At 41.5% G+C, this 21,131-nt stretch overlaps 1 protein-coding gene across 2 annotated transcripts in view; it reads right to left on the bottom strand.

Moving 5' to 3' along the window:
- Positions 1-305: 305 nt before the first annotated feature.
- The window catches only part of RLIM (ring finger protein, LIM domain interacting), a 56,073-nt gene continuing 35,247 nt past the window's right edge, over positions 306-21,131 (bottom strand). For both annotated transcript variants that reach the window (XM_085608250.1, XM_085608251.1), the window contains exons 2-4: positions 19,547-19,747; positions 13,202-13,285; positions 306-4,115 (exon numbers count right to left, since the gene is read on the bottom strand). In XM_085608250.1, the coding sequence (XP_085464376.1) occupies positions 1,975-4,115; positions 13,202-13,285; positions 19,547-19,715 (2,394 nt within the window). In that variant the 5' untranslated portion in view covers positions 19,716-19,747 and the 3' untranslated portion in view covers positions 306-1,974. The remainder of the gene's footprint in view (positions 4,116-13,201; positions 13,286-19,546; positions 19,748-21,131) is intronic.

Raw genomic sequence — 21,131 nt, 5'->3', positions numbered from 1 at the left:
TGCTTCAGAAATTCATAAAGGTTATTATTCTGATCCTTGTAAGGGGTTTTGTCAGCAGTTGAAAATATCGCAAATTCTTACTGCATTTTACATGCCCATAAAGCAGAATTTAGACCATCGTCAAAGCGTTAAAATACAAGAGAGAAATTTGTGTGGACTATTAATGTGAAGATCCGATACAAATGTTATATTTAAATGTTATAAAACTGATTAAGGAAAACAAGTTGTTTACTGAATTTCTTCTGTTTAGACACAAGTTTATCAAAAATGTTGATTTTTATCCAATTTAAGAAAATATTAACTCCTGTGTTTAATTGTTTTTTATTCCCATTTGAAGTTAGCAGCTTTTGTCTTTTTTTTTTTACAAATTAAACATGACACATATGCCCAGCTATTGACAAATAGATTTACAAAGGCTTAGCCTTTGTTATAATAGCTACACATATGTATACATCTATATACATATGGTGAAGTATGTGTGCATCATACATGTACAGATACAAGTGTGTATCTATATATGCAAAAACAGAATGGTATTTGCATATATACATCTCAGTGAGATCCCAAGAAAGCATTTGTATAATTTAAGCAAAGTAAGTAGATTTTAATTTGTATAATGCATTAGTACAACAGTGCACTGGAAAAGTACTGAGCTTCTACAAAAAGCTTTACATTTTTATATCTATTTTTTTAAAGTCAACAAGCAGACTTTTGTATTTCACAACAAGATAAATATCCCAATAGAACTATGAGCAACTCCTACAGTTTGCCATAGTGAAGGGCTTTGGAGACAAAAGAAACATAGGAAATATAACAGATTATTTACAAATCTAAGAACATGAAGCAGAACTGTACTGTGATTCCATTTCCTTCTTGAAACCCTTCAAAAGGATGTTTGGCTCTACCGGTTAACATTATTGCAGAGTTCTGATAATTTGCCCAGGTCAACATGCATGTAAAGTTGGTTTTGTTTAAAAATGTGTATTCTGGTCCACTGTATGTAGCACATATCTGCTCTCTGCGCAGTCAACGAAGGATATGAGAACAGTTCAATATCGCTCCGATTCAAAAGCTAACAAAATGAATATGCTGATTGGAATTAAGAGCAACAATATTTTATTAAAGAAAAAGTCTCCACATATGCATGCCAGTCTAAAGTGTCTCAGGAAATAAAGTTTAAGAGTTCTGTAATTTAAAATTATTTCCTGGGATTTCGCTTTACACAAGTGGGAGATGAAGTGCTGCCAGTAAATTGGGATGGCAATTCAGAATTCAATGTGTACAAAAACACAGCTAAACGAAAGGTGAATGCTTCCTGTCAAACACCACATTTCAAGCTATCACGATGGGTTTGACAGATAGGTGCGCATAGTATTATCAAGTACCTTTGTCTGATGTATAATTTTATTTAGTATCCATAAAACTAACATCCTAGGACTTTATCCTAGTCCAACCAAGTGTCTCATTCCCAAAACTCCTCCCTTAGATGCTCTTTGGCACAGTTCCGAATTCAATGGAAGCGCAGCATCCTAAGGCCTGAATATAACCTGCTGTTAGCCAATGAGCATTTGCAGGACAGAAAAATGGATCAGATAACAGGTCTTGAAACAGTTGGAGGAAAGTTCCATTTCAACCAAAAAAAAAAAACATAAAATAATGGTAAGAAGCATATAATGCTATACACAACTGACTGTTTAGGTAACAGAAAAATCATTCTTTAAAACGGGTGAAACTAAGATGTTGTAAAGTGTATTGGGCAAAAGTCTCTTGCAATATACAACGTAGACTCTGAAATTTTACATTCTGGACTGCATTTAAAAAGATTATATTTGTGGGAAAGTTATTTCCAGGGCAATATTTCTTTATGACAAAACCATATACTTTAAGTACCACTCAAAAAGTGGCCATAAAGAAGGGATTTTTGTTGCTGCCCATCATGAATAGTGCAGGCTGGTCAGCCAAAAGTTTTATAATTCAGACAACACTCTCTCTATTGCCCGCTGCCAAGACAGCTCGACGGCAAATGGGACACGTGGAATTTTCTGATAACCAGCGATCAATGCAATGAACATGGTACTCATGTGAACAAGGCAGTTTCCGGAGCTTATTGCCTTGTGTGTATTCTGTAATGCAAACACTGCATGTCTTCAGAGCGTCATTTTCACCAAAATTTCTAGTGGACAGGTTATCTATTTGTTCTTTGGTGAGTCCTCTTGGTTGATCATCATCGTCCTCATTGAGAAGGAAAAACTGTGCGAGGCTAAGAAATGGTAAAGAGCCACTTTCTTCAAAGGTGACCAATCCCCGATTACGCCCCTCCCGTCTGCCAAGAGCTGTTGAGCCACCTTCCATACCACCTTCAGCACTGCCTTCATTACTGCCCTCTGTGCCACCTTCATTTACGCTTTCATTAACGCCTTCATTAACACCTTCATTACCACCTTCATATACTTCTCCAGGGCTGGCTTCTGTACTGTCACCACTAGAACTACTACTACTGCTACTGCCGTTTTGTGCCTCAGCAGGGTCTGCAGCTGGATTTTGAACAGGGACAGGCACGCTCGGATCAGCATCATTATCATTGTACATGAAATAGCTTAGCTCTCCAAATCCAGTCATTATCTGCCTCAGCATAGTCTGAATAGCAACTGAGGTGGTCTCACTTAAGCCAGTGTTCAAAATTCTGCGAATTGGAATCCTGATTGTGCTTACATAAGTCCGTACACCTGCACGTTCAGATCGAGAAAATGTGCGACGGAAACCACCACGCTCACTTTCATAAGTAAATGTGTTTGGGGTCTGAGACCTGGAGCGAGTTCTATTAGCTATGCTGTCTCTTTGGCGATATTCCCCTGGACGTACTCTTCTTACTTGTAGGTCAAGGACAATGGTTGGAGGTCTTTGTCCAGGTGCTGCAGACTCACTGCTGCCGGTAGTTTCTGAAATTGGTGGGGGTGGCGCATTTCTGGCTTCTGGTGTAGAAAACTGTACTGCATTTTGACTTGGTGCTTCTGTCCCAGTTGTGTGCTGTCGTAAAGTCACATGTTGTCTAGTTCTAGAGCTCCCATCAGCCTCATTTACTGGAGAATGATTCAAAGGATGAGACCATGTCACATGCCGCCGGGTTCTAGAGCTTCCTTCTTGCTCATTGGCTAAAACCTGATCTGAAGTTGGAGATGACCTAGGAGAAGTCTCACTCACTGGACTGAGAGGTGACCTACTTCTATCAGTCCTTGCCCTAGTTCTTCGCTGCTCAGGACTCCTGCTTCTTGCTCTTCTTTGGCCTCTCTGTGGAGAAGATTCCTCAGCAACTGCTCCTGCAGAAGTACTATTTTCCATTCCAGTCAAGCTTACATTAGCAGTTTCAAGACATGCGTCTTCTGAATGGTTTCTTCCCTCACAAGAAGTCGATGGGCTTGAGTTTTCTCTGCAAGTAGCTTCTGCAATTGTAGATTCTAGACACACTGCTTCCTGACTGGCAGCCTCCAATCTGACCCTTTCTAAATTGGCAGCTTCTAAGCCGATCCGTTCTAGACTTGCAGCTTCAAAGCTAGCTCTTTCCAAACTGGCAGTCTCTCTGCTGGCCCTTTCCAGAATAGCAGCTTCTGAGATCGAGTTAATCATTTCCAGATTGCTAGCTTCTGAAATAACACTTTCTAAATTGGCTCTTTCAAGAATGGAGGCTTCCAAACTGGTACCTTGTGCGCATACCCCATCTTCAATAATGCCATCACTGCTAGCTCCTGCATGAATGGCTTCTTCAGTCATTACAACTTCTGTATCAGCCATATCAGCGCTAGCATGAACATCCGCTGCAGCCTCAGAATCGGGAGTCACACCGTCACTTGGACTGCCATTTTCCATTAGTTCATCTGTATTGGAAGCACCTCCAGATGGCTCACTACCACCCTCTGGGTTTGGGTTGCCATTATTTCGATTAACATTGATTTCCAAACTGAATCTGAAGTCACCACTGTTTGGGTTGGTCCGGCTTACAGCTCTCCAGGACTGGTTTCCTCGTTGACCACTTCTGGTTGTGTTTCCAGTTTGCCTCACAGAATTCAACCAATCTATAATTGAATCTCCATTGGATGAATCCTCTCCAGATTCTGAACCTGTTAAAAAAGAAAATCCAACAAAAAGTTAACACTCTGGAGTAATTTGTCCCAGTTACATTTTTTACACGCCAAAGTTCACAATGAATATGAAAGCAACAGTACTATTTGGAAGTTAAAATCATATGAAAGGATCTTCCTTGACTACCATATCCATTCCTGTTAGTCTGGCACATTTTAAATGTGTATGCTACAACAGCTCACTCAAAGATGGCAACCAACTTAATAGTAATATTCATTAATACATAAATCACATGTGGATATACTGCACACCTGGTGGAAATCTCAGCAGTTTCTAATGGCACCTCACAAATTAGTCAAGCCTTGGACTTCACATCCTTGCTGGATGGTAGCATCTAAAGCCTGCTTACCCATTATGTAACAGTAATTTGCCCTTTAAATGCCTCGCACAACACCAGGGTACAAAACCAGGGTACTGAATGGACAAGAGTAGTATAAAATGGGATCAGGAGTGGTCTTTTACCTGAATATCTTCGTTAATAGGGCAGAAATGATTAAAGAAACAGAATTACAAATGCCACTTATGCACCGCAATAGGATTCAAATCAACAACTTGGCTGCAGCACATCTAACCTGGACGAGAGACGAAGAATAATGCTTCCTGACAGGGAACAAATAATCACATCAGACTATCCTGTAGACCTTCCAACCTTGTACTAGGACCCTTCACTTATAGGAACAAGATGGTACTTTAGATGTAATAAAAATGAATATGAAACGTCTCTAAAAGAACCAATCATTCCAGCACAGGACAGCAACTGAGGCACCACTTTGGGTGGTCAAAATTCATATTGGAACAATTTTCCGACTATCAAATGAAAATGGCTTTGGAAAGAATATGGAGTATTGATCTCATGAATTAACAATGTATGAATAGCAAGATGGGAAAAACTCAGTGAGGAGAAACCATTAAGCCAAAAGAAAGCAGAATGGAAAAAAATGATTGTAATACTATTTTTCCATGATTGGTATCACCTATGAACTGATAAAAATCCATAAACCTCCACCTATGCGAGCGCTCCACAAAAATTCAATACTATGGATGATGGCTAAACAGTTCAATAAAAAGAAATCATAAAAAAGAAAGTGCAAATATATACACACACAACCCCCCCCCCCCCCCCCCCCCAAGGTTCAATTAACGTTATAGTTAGGTAAAATGTTAAGTAGCAACATAATGTTTTAAATTCTTAACACAAATTCACCACATAGTTATTGCAACTATAACTCATGCCCCAAGGTAAATATAACACGCGCCCTCGCCATGCACTGCTAATTACCAAGCATATTACATCATTCATGAAATCATCTATGACATCAGTACTTATATAACTGCAACATTTGCAATTAAATTATTGTTCAGAAAACTCTGCATGGCGGGGGCGCAAGTTAGTTACTTGAGATAACGAACTCGTGAATTGTGCTTTTTAGAGTTTAAATATTTTCTTTTTGGCTACTGAACATTTCATCTAACTAGAACGTTACTTTAACCTTGGTTTTTCCCCAAATGAATGAAAAACACACACACAAAAAAAGATACTGGCGGTCATCAGTAAGTAGTTATAGTAAGACCAAGGGTTCATCAAAAAAGTGTTTTTGGATTTTGTCTATCTTTTGTGCCATTTGATGAAATTCCCCCCCCCCAAAAAAGTGTGCCTGTGATTCTTGAACGCTTGAACATTTGTTAGGATTTTAGTAGGTGATTCTAGTTAGGCACAGAAAGATGAAGCAATCTGTAAAGCAGGGGCAGAGAAGGAAGGGGGAGAAAAAAAGAGGGGGGAGCGAGAGCGGGAGAGACAGAGGTAAGGGGACATGCATCCTAGTGGACAAGCATTGGAGTAGCACCATTACACGAGACCAACAGGCGGAGCCTGGTCATTAAGTTTGCTCAGTGTTGTTATGATAGAACCCTGACCGACAGTGAAATTCTGCAGTTTTAGTTACCTGAGACAACGATAACTTACGCCCCAGCAATAAACTTCGTATCACCGCACATATTCCATCAACCTAGATATAGTCACAATTTTGCTAATTTTTGGGTCATTTGTATTGGTTTTATATGAATTATTAGCTCCGTTTTTAGCATTTATATCATTTTATTTATGCTATAGTTCTTTAGATATTTAATTATGTATATTTATTGATTTTGCGTTATTTGCACTAGGATACTCCTCACAGTACTGTAATGCATTTTTGGCACATATTGCTGCAGTAGTATGCAGACAACAATGTCTTTAATTGGTTGTCTAGGTCTACGATTACCTATGGATGTGTTATCACGTGTTTGGAGCACCAGCACTTTAAATAGTTGAAAAAACTCTCCATTGGCGTATCATGTGATCAAGGCCTCTGCGAGGCTGAAACACGTAATGGCGGTGGTGCAGGGCATCTGTCAAAATCTTAATGCACCGATACCTGGGTCTGCCTTCGTCCTTCCAGGAAATTGTGGCGGCAAAGTTTTTTGGAGATATATATATATATATATATATATATATATATATATATATATATATATATATATACACACACACACACACACACACACACACACACACACACACACACACACACAGACACACAGACACACACGGAACCAAAGAATGCCCTCAGCATTTGGAAATCACTCGACAGTGCTCAACCCATCCGGGTTTCTATTCAGCATTCCTTCCCGCTTTACATCAATTGAGGGTGCCAACACGTTTCAGGGTACCAACCCCTTCTTCATGGGCTGCACAAAAATGACACTTGATGCGCATGAGTAAGTTGAAATTTCAAAGAACCCTCCATATAGGCAGCTGAAGCTAATAATATGATGAGTTAATACTACGGTTTTTACCTTATTTACATGAAGCACACAGTTCGTGCGTTGTGGGCAACGCGAGTAAACATTTGTTTTTAAATTGCCCGTCTCTGGATAGTAGCGCCTTGAGGATGTCGAGAGGTCCTAGAGCTGCGCCCCGTGCTCTCCCCGTCCACAGCGCATGCGCGGTTTACAAGTTCCGCAACTTTATCGAAACTAGAACCAGGATACAATTCTTATCACATTCTTATCCCATTTCTTGCTGTCCTGCTTCCTTGTGTACTTTTATTCCGAAGTTTCGTTTTACCTAGATTTGTAGCCGAAGTGTAAATTAAAAGGTTTTGTTAGCTTGATAAGTCCAGCGAGTGGCCAGATGCATCCAACAACCTGTATTTTAGACTCCATCTTGTTTCATTGGATAGCGCAGTCGTTTTCAGGGCTGGCATTAACTGGAAAACTTTCAGCTGTTCATCTCAGAGAGTGTGGGCAGGCGGAAAGATCACGGTACAGTGGATCCTGTAGATGGTAGTAACTTCCTTGTAACCATTTTAAATGTAAACCGGCTGTAATAGTTGGGCAGCAAATCAGTTCACCCATATATTTACGTGTATATTTTTAGCATCTTCTACAGCGCAACCCAAAACTATTGTTATTGAAGTGCTGCAGGGGCATGCAGAAGCATATATAACAATAGTTTGTTATCTACAATGCCTCAGACCACAGTTTTCTTTATTTCTAGTGGTGTAAATAACGTAGATTTTACCCAACCTACTGGTACTCGGTTTACTGGCCTTTGAATGATGGAAGGCTGTGTTAGCTTTAGTGGGTGTAAAGCATTTGACCTGCAGAACACAGCAGATGCCAGTGGCAAGCGTTTAACACATTGAACAGTAGTACTGACAATAAAGTAGGAAATGTATAATATATTCCTTTTGAGGAAATCCATTTTAACAGCAAATATGAGTTCCACAGTTAGCGAAGATGCATAAGAAAGAAAGTAATATATCAGGATGGCTTTACATGTTTTGCAGTGTATCATCTCCATTATGGCAAAACCTGTAAAAATCTGTCTATCGATACATTTAAAGCTCAAAGTCAAATCAGAATATAACCAGTTGCAATAAAATATATTATTTTATGGGAAATGGAGAAAATGCAAGGCACAGTCGTGAAAGAAGCCCACATCAGTTACCCCTCACCTTACTAATAGCTATCCCATGTTGTACCTATCAAACCTACTTAGAGTACTACAAGCTCAAAGAATCTGGCTTAGGTAAAAAAAAAAAAGTCATAAGCAATCTGTTTAATTCTCATTTAGCATTTAAATCTCTCAACAACATGTCAGCAAGTCTCGGTCAGGGTCCTATCATTACAACACTGAGCAAACTTAATGACCAGGCACCGCCTGTTGGTCTCGTGTAATGGTGCTACTCCAATGCTTGTCCACTAGGATGCATGTCCCCTTACCTCCGTCTCTCCCTCTCTCGCTCCCCCTCCCCCTCACTCGCACTCTCTCCCCTCTGTCTCGTTCTCACACTTTTACTTTCTCGCTCTCTCCCGCCCTGCTGGCAACTACACGTTAATGCTGCCGCTGCTGGTTAATCAGACGTTAATGGTTGCCCTCAGAGTTCACATCTCTTGGTGAGTGCAGAGAGACGCGTTTCCTTATTTTGTCATTATGAATAGATTATTTTTTGATGGAACGGTGTAATTAGATTGTGTTTGAGCTTGGTTTGAATGTGCTTGTTTGGGAGTCTGGCCCATTGATAAGCTGCGTGTAAGGTCGCTAACAAGGCATCGCATGTGCTCCTCAAATGCGGAGTCTGCATCCTATGGCATAGACCCAGTGGGTACCCACTTGAATACCACTATCATCATAGGGGTTACTTCGGTGTCTGACTCTGTAGTCCGTTTAGGTGTGCCAGGTCTCCTGCAGCCTTGTGTGTGACGGCGTTGGTTACTATGGCAACGATCGGCCATTTATACCACATGCGCATGCTCTGCCTAGCCGCTATCAGCTAACAAGCATTGGCATAGCCAATAGGTCTCACCTTTGGGACCTTATAAGTATTTAGTTCTGCAGCACAATATCCTTACTGCAACAACATCAACTGTTGCATGGCTAAACACTTATAAGGTCCCAAAGGCGAGACCTATTGGCTATGCCAATGCTTGTTGCGATTTGGTATATAACAGTTTAGTATTTGCAGGGTTATTGAAGAAAAAACAAAATTGTATATCTTGGGACGCAGATTCATCATGGAGCTCCACTAAGCCACACGCCAAAAGAAATGCTGTGATTGGCTGGCAACAACCTTAGTGGAAAGTTGTGGCCCCCATTTTAGGTATCTGGGCAAGGTCCCAGGGCCTGAAAATTTGAGTGCTTAGTCAGGGTAGAAGTACCCTTAAGGGTCAGCCGAGGGACCCATTAAGGTCAAGAAATTGGCTTTCAGCTGTTTTATATTCACATGTGCGGGGATATGTGGAGCCATCACAGACCCACACAGCCACGGGCCCACAGACATTCTCGCACTCAATCACAGACCTACCCCCACAGAAACTCACATCCACCCACAGCAACACCCCTCCCCCACCTACCCACTCACTCAGACACGGTTATTAAAGTTGGCCATGTCCTTTAGATGGCTGTGTGTGCACAAGCTCCCCCATGTGTGAAGGTTTCTCTTACTGGCTCTGATAACCAGTGAAGAGTTGAGCTGGACTGTAAGTTAAGGTCTTCTGGCTACAAAGTACTGGATGCTAAGTAGCTTTTATAGAAGGGCACGAAAACCCATTCTCTAAGGCGAGACAGTTTTAATCAGGACAAGCTATTTTTAGGGGCTACTCTCCTTTTTCTGGCCACTTGGCAACAGGTGTTCTGCTTGCTCACGAAGGAAAACAGCAAAAAAGTGGCCTTTAAATCTTATCTTGTCACATTTGCTCGGCTTTCAGAGACCAAGGTTAAGTCAGTTGGTCTTCCTACATTTACTTTTCTTTCCGTGACTGAAGTCAAGAGGATTTTATAGCGACAATCGTGTCGAGACCAGTTCACGGGTCAAGAACATTATAGTTAGGTTGAGTAGATTATTAAAGTTACTATATATGCAGGTCCAGTAACATTTTAATGATTTTTCGATCCCTGTATAGTACATTTTATAGAAGGTCCACTGTACAGTCAACTTGACTAGTCTTGACAGGATATCACTTGGGCCAATGGCTAGTATCTTATGTGCAAGACCACGGTTGGGAAAGAGCAGAAAGAATTCATCATATAGAATGTTTCACACATGCTAAGGTTCTTTTTTTTTATTTTTTTACTTGATTTCCGCAGCGGCTGACCCATTTAATAAGCCATGATAACATAGGACTATGATTTTACCAAAATCCACAGGTAGTTCAGTTTCGAGGAGTTAAGCTTTGAGTGAATTTTCTATTGTGTTGTTCAAACCCCATTAGACATTTGCAAAGTCTAGGTGTCCTGACTTTGTAAGATGCTCCAGTTTTAGGATTTGAGCATTATCAGCATAGTTGTAGCATGAGAGCTTGAATGTTGGATTTCACAATGTTATTAAGAGGGGTTAGAAGAACATTAACACTACAGTGTGGGTGTCTGCCAGTGGCAGATGCTAGCACTACCATCCTAATGCGGTCAGCCAAGTCGGGCCAAAGCGAAATACCTTCCATTTCAGCTCTCACCTCTACTCTGTAACACTGGGGTGCTGCAAGGTGTGCTCACTTCAAAAACACTAACAGTGGCGAGGAAGGTGCAGGTAAGTTGCTCCCTCACATCTAGTCGGGATCCTGTGACCCAGACGGCATCCCCATGTTTGACGGAGGTATCGCTTGCAAGAGAAAAGTGTCTCCTATTTCCAGCATGGCCTCTCACAAACTAATATCTGCTCATAGATCACAGACACGTTGTGACCCACAATCAGGAAGCCACCAGCCATCAAGTAGTTAGCTTTTGCCTTTTTTTGGGTGGGGATATTTATTTTAAGGAATATTTGCAATCCCGGTCGGAACGGGGGGGGGGGGGGGCTCGGGGTTGGTGGGGAGGGGAGTGATATTGTGCCCCCGGGGAAAACAAACTGCCACTACAGTTTTGTGGGGTGGATGGGGGGGGGGGGGGGGGGGACGACGACGACGGTAGCAGTCAGTCCATCTGTCGGAAGGGTCCTAAATTTCTCTTTATAAGGTCAGAAAAGTTGGTTTGCCATGGTGGGTGCGATCCAGCCTGTTGGGCGTTTTTTTTTTTTTTTTTTTTTTTTTAAACTGTAGATAACCCTAATATTCACACAACATTGACGGCAGCAAGAACAAGTTCATGCATTATTCCATATCTTGAAAAACACCTATACAGGGTGCCCTCCAACTACAAACCAGCCCCAATGTGCAAATGTGAGCTACTTTTTCAACCACCTGGTTTGCGAACGAGGGACTATTATTACATTTTAGCGGTCTCTGGCATAAAATTGTCTTCACTGCAGTGCACGTCAATGGTGAAAAAAAAATCCTAATCTTTTCCCCCTCAAAGTTCCCATTTCCAGTTGCAAATCTATGGCATGTATGGTATTGCATTATTATTACTTACATATATAGCTCTACCCTGGCAAGACATTGAAGCACTTTACAGCAGGCAGAATGCTGCTACGAAACCTAGCTAATGGTTAATACAAAGGCTTTTGTAGATAACTCGAATTAAACTTGTGCGCTTACAGCAAACTGTGGTTGTTCTGAAAAACGAATCAATTTTTACAGACCGTTCCTTCCAGAACTGATAAGGGGGGTGGGGGACTGCTCCACCTGTTCAACACACACACACACACACACACACACACACACACAGGGCCTAACCCCCCTCAATGGCAGCAGCGGAGATATCCCTTATCTCCAAACCAGGCAAAGAACCGACATTATGCTCTTCAGCGGCCCCATGGCTTTATTAAACACCGACGTGAACATTTTCACCAAGATATTAGCTACTGGACTCGACCGCTATCTCCCAGGTCCCACAGACAAAGTGCGCCGGGTGGCACACCGCCAGCGAATCCCAGCATGCTTTCGGTCACTGGATCAGGAGAAAGCACTCAGTAGGGTGAACTGGGCCTTCCTCCGCTCAATCGTGACTGAGACAGGGTTAGGCCCTAACATGATCTCTAAGGCCATGGCTTCCCATGTGGCCCCCCGGTGCCACAACCCAGGTCAATGGGCACCAAACAGATCACATATCCAGTGGCTGAGGTATCAGGCAGGTCCCCATTACCTTTCTTATCGTTCTGCACATGTAAACGTGAAGCTACAACATATTTGGTGTTGTGTGTAGAGGTTTGCTAGGAATGCATTTGTATGCAAGTTGGTCGATGACTGGGAGAGAGGTGGTGCGATTGGTAATGCAGTCTTTGTCGTGCATGAATGCAAATGGTCCTTGAAAGTCAGTAGTACATTGATTGGAGCATTGTGTGGGGCCGGTGGCTGGAAGGATGAATGGCATCGTGCATGAAAGGCGTGTGAATGGCCCGTAAAATGGCTGTTGCTTTGATAAGGCTTTACAGCTCACCTCCAGTAATCAGGGTTCAATATTCCGATATGAATAGTATTTGATCTTTGTTACCTAGAACTCCAGGAGGTTCTAAAACCAACTGATGCAAGTCTGTACTTCAGCAGTGGATAGACTCCATAAGAATAATATTTTTGATAACTGAACACCCAGAGGTTAGTTAGCTTGCATTCATTACACACTTATTGATACGGCCCTCCAAATTCCAAATTTTGCCCAAATGGCTAAAATCACACCTACTCACATTTCTGATAGAGCTTTTCAGCAATAGTTTATTTGTAAGTAATAAGGGTGCTGTAAGGGGGGAAAACGTATACACCACATTTACCAGACTCCTCTTCTGTTTGGAACTGTAGCAACAATCAAATGCTGTTCTTTTCTTCAATCTACTTCCCACATTGCAGGCAAAAATGCAACTTCAGGAATTTTCACAGAAGCCCATTTGATGGAGTCAGGAAGTATGGATGGTTAGACTTCGGTGAATATATGCACTCCATCCAGCAATGATTTATTGAAATGAAACCGTTACCATAAGGATAATGCAATGCATTATACAATAAAATCCTGCACTTCTAGTGCACACCAAGATCGTATACATCATAGTCACCATTTATCCAAACATCCATTTCACTCCAGAAACCATGTTCTTTTCTGGATTTGGACGGAATGGTAATTGTATATTTATTTGGAGAAAACAGTAGTTTATACCTCGATTCTCTTCGCTGTTTTGTGGCGGAGGGCCTTCCTTGACGCGCTGCAATCTCCTCAGTAACTCCTCTTCTGTTATTTCACCTTTAATAAACATTTTTAAAGCATTATACAACAGCCCAAATAGAAATGTAATTTTAATCAAGCTTTACAGTCAACTGTAAAACGTCTTGAATACTGGTCATATGTACAAACAGACGTACATGGCAATATTTAGATCACCCCATTTCTTACTTCTACATTTATTCTAATAAATAATTATATTTTGCATAAGTTATTGAATAAAAGATTCACTTAACTAGACAAACAGTTTAATGCATCTCAATAGCACAAAGGCAGCTTAAGTGAACAAAAAAGAATAAGAGCTATAGCAAGTGTTTTACTTTTAAAAACCACAATAAGACTTTTGTTGATCAATATTTTTTGCAGAAAACAGCGTAACACCATGCACCAATTCATTATGTTGGAATGGCCACACTTACAGTACTGATTACATTAGTATGACTAAAACTAAAACACCCTTGAGCCAGTTACATGGGAGTGTTAAACGGAAATCGATCCACGCGCTCTTTGTTGTCTGCATGAAGCCATTGAGAATCCTGCTTGAGCAAGAAAGTGTGGGCAATACATAATTAGGCAGATGGCTCTGGTCTACAAGACGATTATTGCAATCAAAGATGCCCATCTACTAACTTTGGTTTCTTGTTTCTCTGGGCCTCTTTGCCAAAGCGCCGGGACACCCTTCTGGGGTAGCCGTGCGCTTAAAAAGTGCGGCCTAACATAACATAATAAAAGGCATATCATAAAAAAGCCTGGACACAAGCTAAAAATGAAATACAGTAATAGGAGAATATAGACTTATCCGACAAACAGGTACAAACCATTACAAAAACTGACCTCATGAACTAAAGATAATTTCTTTACTTTGTTACCAATAAAGGTAAATCGTAAGGCTAGTGGACAGACCTGGATCGAACAATGGCTTATTGCATTGATCAAGTAACTCCGAGCCCCTTTGCCCAAAGTCAAAAACTTGAAACCCTTTCTTCAGATCAATTTTCACCAAGTTGCAAAGGACTTAGTTGAATTGAAACTAGACTATGAAAACTCAAATCAAGCCGAAACGTCTACATCCATAATTACTTCAAGGGAAGAGCAAAACTTCTCTGGCAATTTTTTTTTTTTTTTAAAGTGATACTGTGCATAAAGCTCCCTGTAGAAGAAAGGATTACATTTAAACTGGCATACCTCAAACGCAATGGCCAGGTCTGAACAGGAGTGGCGGAGTGAGCTAAAGAATGATGGATTAAACCCAGATCAGTTGACTGGGGGTGAGTGCTTGCAATGTTCAACACTCCGTTCATCGTCCCCTTTGGTTATACATCAAACGCAAAGCAATATACTTTCTAGGACTAGAGAATCTACATTGAGCCATCATATTAGGAGTCATAACGGAGAATCTAGTCAGTGTGCAGAACTAACTTTGGAAACCAATAAATTCAACAAGCAGAATTCAAGAAGCCAAGCCTTCTCACAGGTGAACACGCTACATGGAGACCATACTGCGAGGAAATGTGGTTTGTTATATGGTGTGGTGTGGTTGTGCTATCCCACTGTGTAATAAACTCACACCCCCGTCTTGGATCCAGCCAGGCTTCTTTGGAAAACCTTAGCTCAAGCATACGTAGCTGTGGCTTCAAGGAGTTAGGCTTTAACAAAGGAACTGTAAAGCATTTAGAAGTGCCAAAACAAATGAAGAAACGTACACAAGACAAAAGGAAATCCAACACCAATTAAATTTTTATGAACTTTTAGATTCCATAACTAACAATCTGTTGCAGGGATTCTGCTTATGCGCAGGAACCCAGGCCCTCAGTGAATTGCGGTGTACCAAAAACTCACCTCAGAACCCAGAACCCCTATCCGGCCAGCATCAGTGTCCCATTCGTTATCCGAGATTTAGCTCGGCGGTCCCAATGTATAGACAACCCAGAACAAGCGACTTAGTATATTTCTCAGGAATGGTGGGAATCAGAAACACCTTTTCGTAATTATTCTCGTACCAGTCCACAACAGAATAAACAGAGACACGGGAAAAGTTTAAAGAGTTTATTTTATAAGCCTCGTGTCCTAATATGCAGCAGTTTGGCTAACATTAGCAGACAAACGATTAAAATCAAAACCATCAGCATAGTTACAATACCATAGAAAATGAAAGGAGCAATCATAATAAAATGACAGTGGCTCTAGGCCACCTTCCTTTCTCTAACACACTAATAGTATTATTAGACTAATAAAAGGTCTCTAGGCTTGAATGGGGAACCCCATACCGTATAGATCAGCTCAGAGGTCACATCACAGGATCAGCTATGCTCTGCTCCTAGGAACGCTCTTCTTCAGAATGTGTTGAAAACATGTAGCACTGCAATATTAAAAGCATTCGACTTTGAGGTATTTGCAGCTGCGTGCGTGTTATGGCTAAACTAGTGGGCCGATCAACCTGAACTCAACAACATGCACCGTCTAGCGATCCAGACTGTTTCTGTTACACTGTGTGCAGACCAAGGTCGCTATTCACTGTTCAAGATGTTAACAGACAGTTCTCATGTGAAGCAAAGTCGAGTAAGCATTTCTCAATTCTAATAACATGTGACTACAGTGTCGTGTGCAAAAGCAGCAAGATGGCTTTCTAACATTTAAACGCGGTTATGCTAACTTAGCGTTGTACATAGGTAGATAACGATCATCACTACAAATCTAGTGATGGGTTGTGAAGACAAAGTAAGCAAAACGTATATCACTGCTTTTCACTCTAAATACTAACAAGCACTGGCAAGTATTGCAGTTACTCTGAAAACTTAATGAAGTTGTGTTCGGGTACTGTGGCCCGCTTAGGGCGACAAACTCCAACAGGGAACAAGTCAAAGGAGCCAGTAAGGCATAGGTTGACTATTACCCTGCAGTCAAAGCAGTCTCCAGTCCAGTTCCAGGCTACATGGACGAATCACCATAATCATAAATGCAGTGGTCCTGATGCAAAGGAAACAGGAAAATGATCCAGTCAACGGGGTCTTCCTGGGGCCAGCCCATGGTCACAGTGGGACAACTATTTCCACAGATTTCGATGTACCTCAAAGTCAAGGTTAAGTCCAGCCAAAAATCAATTACTACTGGTCCACTGGTCTCCGGTTACAGCAAACCAGCAGCACCCTTTTAACTGCGATTAGTGTCAGTCTTGGGTGACCAAATTGCACTTTGCTGACTAGTCCGGGTCCAGCAGACTCGGGTGCAACTTTAGAGTGTCGGGGTTCTGTCTCCTGGGATGCGCTTCGGAATTCAGTGGCGAACAAGCAGTTTGCCACCAACTCTGCCAAGGTGGTTTCTTTAGCTTTTGTGCAACAGGAAGTCAGCCAACGGACTTGTGGAGTTCTGTCCAGGGCTCTTTGGTCCAAAGGAGTACTGCGCTATGGTTCCTGAACCTGCCACGCTAGAAGGCACACATGATCGGAGGTCTGGGCACCACTTTCATGACTGCAACTTGCCCTCGGGAGATGCTGTAACTACTAGCCAATGGGATAACAGATCCCAAACCTCTCAAGACGATACTATGACAGAGTTTAATACTCTTCCCAATCCCAAGATGGCAGGACCCCTTTATCAATGTGTGGAACTTGGCATCCCGCCCTAGAGGCAAGGTTATCTGAGGGCTACACGCTCAGAAAACCTGGTTTGAACAGTTTCCCCTTTGGGTCCATGACAGCAAACATTCTCCCAGAACAAAAGAGTTGCCCCTCTTATATGTATCCACCATTTGCACTTCAAAGGCAGCTTCTCTTTTGGAGCTTGCCTTTTGGGCTCACACTGTGTGGCTTCCTCTCGCTGGGAGTTAAATGCCTCTCCCAACAGCACGCCTCTATTGTGGCCTTTCCCGAAAGCCATTCATGTCTCCCCAGGAGGGCCGACTGCAGTCAGGTGGTCAGCATCTGTGAATGGCAACAGGAAAACTTGCCTTTTACTCTAGAGTAAAATTTTATTTGACTTGCGCATCAAGTTGGTTTAGCGCAACGATTCTTTTGATACCTTTAAGTACCAACATTAGTAGTACCATTTAGAAGTTAACACAGCTGAGTTGTCAGCACGTACGCCTGTACGTGCCAATTGGGCTTCTAGAATTTCAACAGTAAATATGTCAATTTTAGAATTTTTCCTGTTACCCAACAATAGAAGGTCCTACTGTTTAAATATACAGCAGCCTGCCATATGGCTGACCGGCCTCCCATTGTGGCGACATTAAAAAGGAAGGTCAGTACTTTGTCATTCGTGTAAATGGCAAAGTAGAGTTGGCAGTTTAAAACTGCTCTACCTGACGCTCTATTAGACAGCTAGTGAACGTAGATACGGCGAGGAGATAGCCTCAATTAACCAAAATGAGTAGAAATTGAAGAAAGCCAACACCAGACAGCACGGGAGACTGAATCTATGTCCAAATGTTGATTGTGAGCCTGCGCCTCCTAGGACTGGTGACTCAAACGTCCCACGCCTTCAGTGATTAAATCCTCTTTCCAACTCTGCTTCCTAGTTCTCGTCAGAGACAAGCCTGAAGAATGGCTAAGCAAGGAAACCAGCGATTCAATAGATCTCCAGGTTACATTGTGGGTTAGGAAGCTAGGTTTTACAGAACGTTGTGTCTTCTCACTTCTATGTGGACTGGACATACATTTCTATTGTGGTTTACAGTCTCTTAACCAAGTTATTTGTATGCACTCTTACAATGATGGGCCATTTTGGGAATTTGCTGCTACCTGCGATTTGCGTTTTCCAGCTAGAAATAAAAATATATATAAATTGCATAGTATCTCTAAGAGGCCTACCCACTTGGTGGTTTGGAAGCTGCTTGTTCAGTGTCCAATGTTAGAAACTCTCATTCAACAGTCAGATCAACAGGCTAGCCTCTACTGTCTGGTTCATCTTAAAAAGGATGAACCAGACAGTAGATCTATGTGAAGTAAGTGAAGAAAGGTGGCAGTTCCACTTTCAGGCCAATATTAAAAGACAATGATAGTATTAGATTAAAAACCTAGTGTGCCTGCAACACAATGCATCTTTGAGTGACAAAATAAACAAGACAGACTGCTGTGCATGTCTCAGTATTGAACAGCGCGTTTCTTTGCTCTACAGAGTTCTACTACTTAAGGGCTGGTTGTGATGCAACTCACTAAATAAAAATATACAAGACAAAATCAAAGTTCAAGATGGCTCAAAATATTTTCCAGTTATCTGAACTCAACAATACTGATGGGAGAAAAAAAGTTCCTCCTGCAGTCAAACATAATGAATCATACAGTTAGCAAACATACTACAAAACTTTATAGAGAATTCAAGCCCAAACTTACATGTATGCAGGAATAAGGCAGCAGTTTGGTGTGTGAAAACTGGACACAGTAAGTGCAAGAGTGGAATGGAGCTTATCTCTGATTGTTTTCTACAGTATGAATACTATCTGGCTGTATGTAAAAGTGGACCTGTTTTAATTACATTTTGGCAGTCCACGCGGCACCCCTTTACACTGACCTGCTCCCTGCTGACGAGAGGCAACTACCTCGAAACACGTGTCCAGGGATGGCTAACGCAACACATACTGTTCTTTATACATCGTGGCATAGGCGTACCCGCCGTCGCCACTACATCTACCACAGTCCCTTGGGGCAACTTGCTGGTGTGACGAGCAGTGTGCGACCAACCTTTGCTTACTATCTGGCTGTAACCTGGGACTCGAAATTGAAAAACAGTTTTTTTAAACAAGCAGTCTGAGGCCTAATAACTCAAGCAATCAACTCCACAAAGAAGCAACTCAATTTACAAATACCTTCTAAATATCGTGGCTGCACCAGCAACATTGAGATACTAATGAGGCAACCTAAGGAGAAATTAATTTGCATCATACCTGAAATAACCACTGAACAGCTAGACTGAAAATTGTGGGAAATTATGCCACTCCTGTAGTTAAATGTGACGCAATGAGTTTCTAACCTGCGCAATGCCCTGGTTTTGGGGCTGCAGTAGAAAAAAATGATTAAAAAACAAGTAAAACAATTTCTCAGATAAACAGATTAATTCATCCTGGGCATATAAATGTAACTAATACACATGAAAAACTTCAGATTTCATTTTCTATTTGTCTTTCCAAGCTATAAGAACTCATACATTTGCAAGAGACCCCAAGGTAATTGAGAACAAGATGTACATTTCTTCTAGAGTGCATTCACTGTCCAACCATTTTGCATTAAACAGCAACATTAATATTCACATATAACATTGAATGTTACGTTTAATTTTATAACATACCTGGAGTACCAAGCAAGTTGTTATCCCTCATAAGCCTATAGTCCTCTTCATTGAGGTTATTTACAAACTGATAGAAGGCTTCCTCTCGATTCAATCGCTCTAGTTGACTTTGCCGTTGACCTTCCGACTGCTCTGAACCACCGTTATCTTTAGAATCTCCACTTTCCATGGTGATAAGAGGCTAACAAGAGTGAGCCGTTTCTAAAGTAAAGGAGTACATCAAATAGCAGAAATCATTAACAATTTAGAATACATTATATACAGAATATAAACACAATCAATGGATAAAGGACTGACAGCATCTAAACCTTGACAAATGATTTAATAAACTTCAGAAAGCTCTATAACCCACTGACCACATTATCAGCTGTGTCCTATGGGAGAAGGAGGTCTGGTTTTTGGTGGGTGTTTTATGTGCATATGGATATTAGTATGGCTCAACCATAATTCCTCCTAACCACATCAGAAAATGTGCATGCGCGCAAAAATAAAAGTTAGGACATTTCAAAACCATTAAAAGGAAATTCCATTTATACCACGTGCCATTTCCAAAATCTAGAGAATCAAAATCAATTGTGGGACTCTAGAAATTCAACAGGATCTTCCTGTCAAAGGACACATGATGAATGTAATTCTGAGACACCACAGAATGCTAGGACATTAGGTTAATGCAGCTGAAAATAAACAAACAAAAAAAAAAAGCAAACAGTGGCCCAAATGCCAGAAAACGGATACAAAACACAAGATGGATTTTTATCTAACAGGACCTCTAAACATCTACCCAGAAAGTGGGCGGAGAAGGATGATAATGTAGATCAATGGTATGGAGTGACCAAAAAGGTGAGGCTTATCGATTTCTTAAGCAACTAAATATAGAACGCCTGAAAACATTGGGTTGCAGGAAAAAAGTAGTTGGGGCGTTTGGTGTGGCTTCATTGCCAGGATGGTGGGTGCATCTTATTAACACTCTGATCTAGCAACAAAAAACAAAAATCACAAATAAAAAGGTGAGGAGAATCAAATGACTATGGACGCTGCCGTACCAAGTCACAGAGGATGACAAACCAAATATTGGATGGGGCTTCAAAGATAGTATTAACCACCACACAAACTGGGGTACTTCCTGGTCAAAAGATATAGACCGGGTATGATGGGCCTGTTATGAAGCGTGTTAACAGACATGAAATCCAGACAGTCCAAGAGCACAAAGATATGAAGGTAGCATGAGAAGACCATGGTTTTCCTATGTGCCATTATAAAACAGACTGTCAGCAAGCAGTGATTCAGACAGAGGCCCAGGTGATCAATCAAGGACTTAGTCATGGTCAGGAAGAGCAACCGGGGTGCAACAACAGGAGAGGGGGAAGTTCTACATTGTGTTTTTGGGGGACATGGGGCTGCTTGAGCCATAAGGTAAGTCCTAGATTTGAAGTGGTGAGGCCCAAGAGACAAAGTACAGTCAGAGGAGGAGCTCAACCTGCCTGCACTAAAATGACAAAAAGAACCCATCAATCGATGGGACCTTCCATGACTTAACTAATGATGGATGTACCCATGTCCCAAGCGATTCGCAACAGTCGAAGCC

This window comes from Triturus cristatus, chromosome 5_2 (assembly GCF_964204655.1).
Source record: "Triturus cristatus chromosome 5_2, aTriCri1.1, whole genome shotgun sequence".
In the NCBI taxonomy this organism is placed as follows: domain Eukaryota; kingdom Metazoa; phylum Chordata; class Amphibia; order Caudata; family Salamandridae; genus Triturus; species Triturus cristatus.
This window is presented reverse-complemented; position numbering and strand designations above follow the sequence as displayed.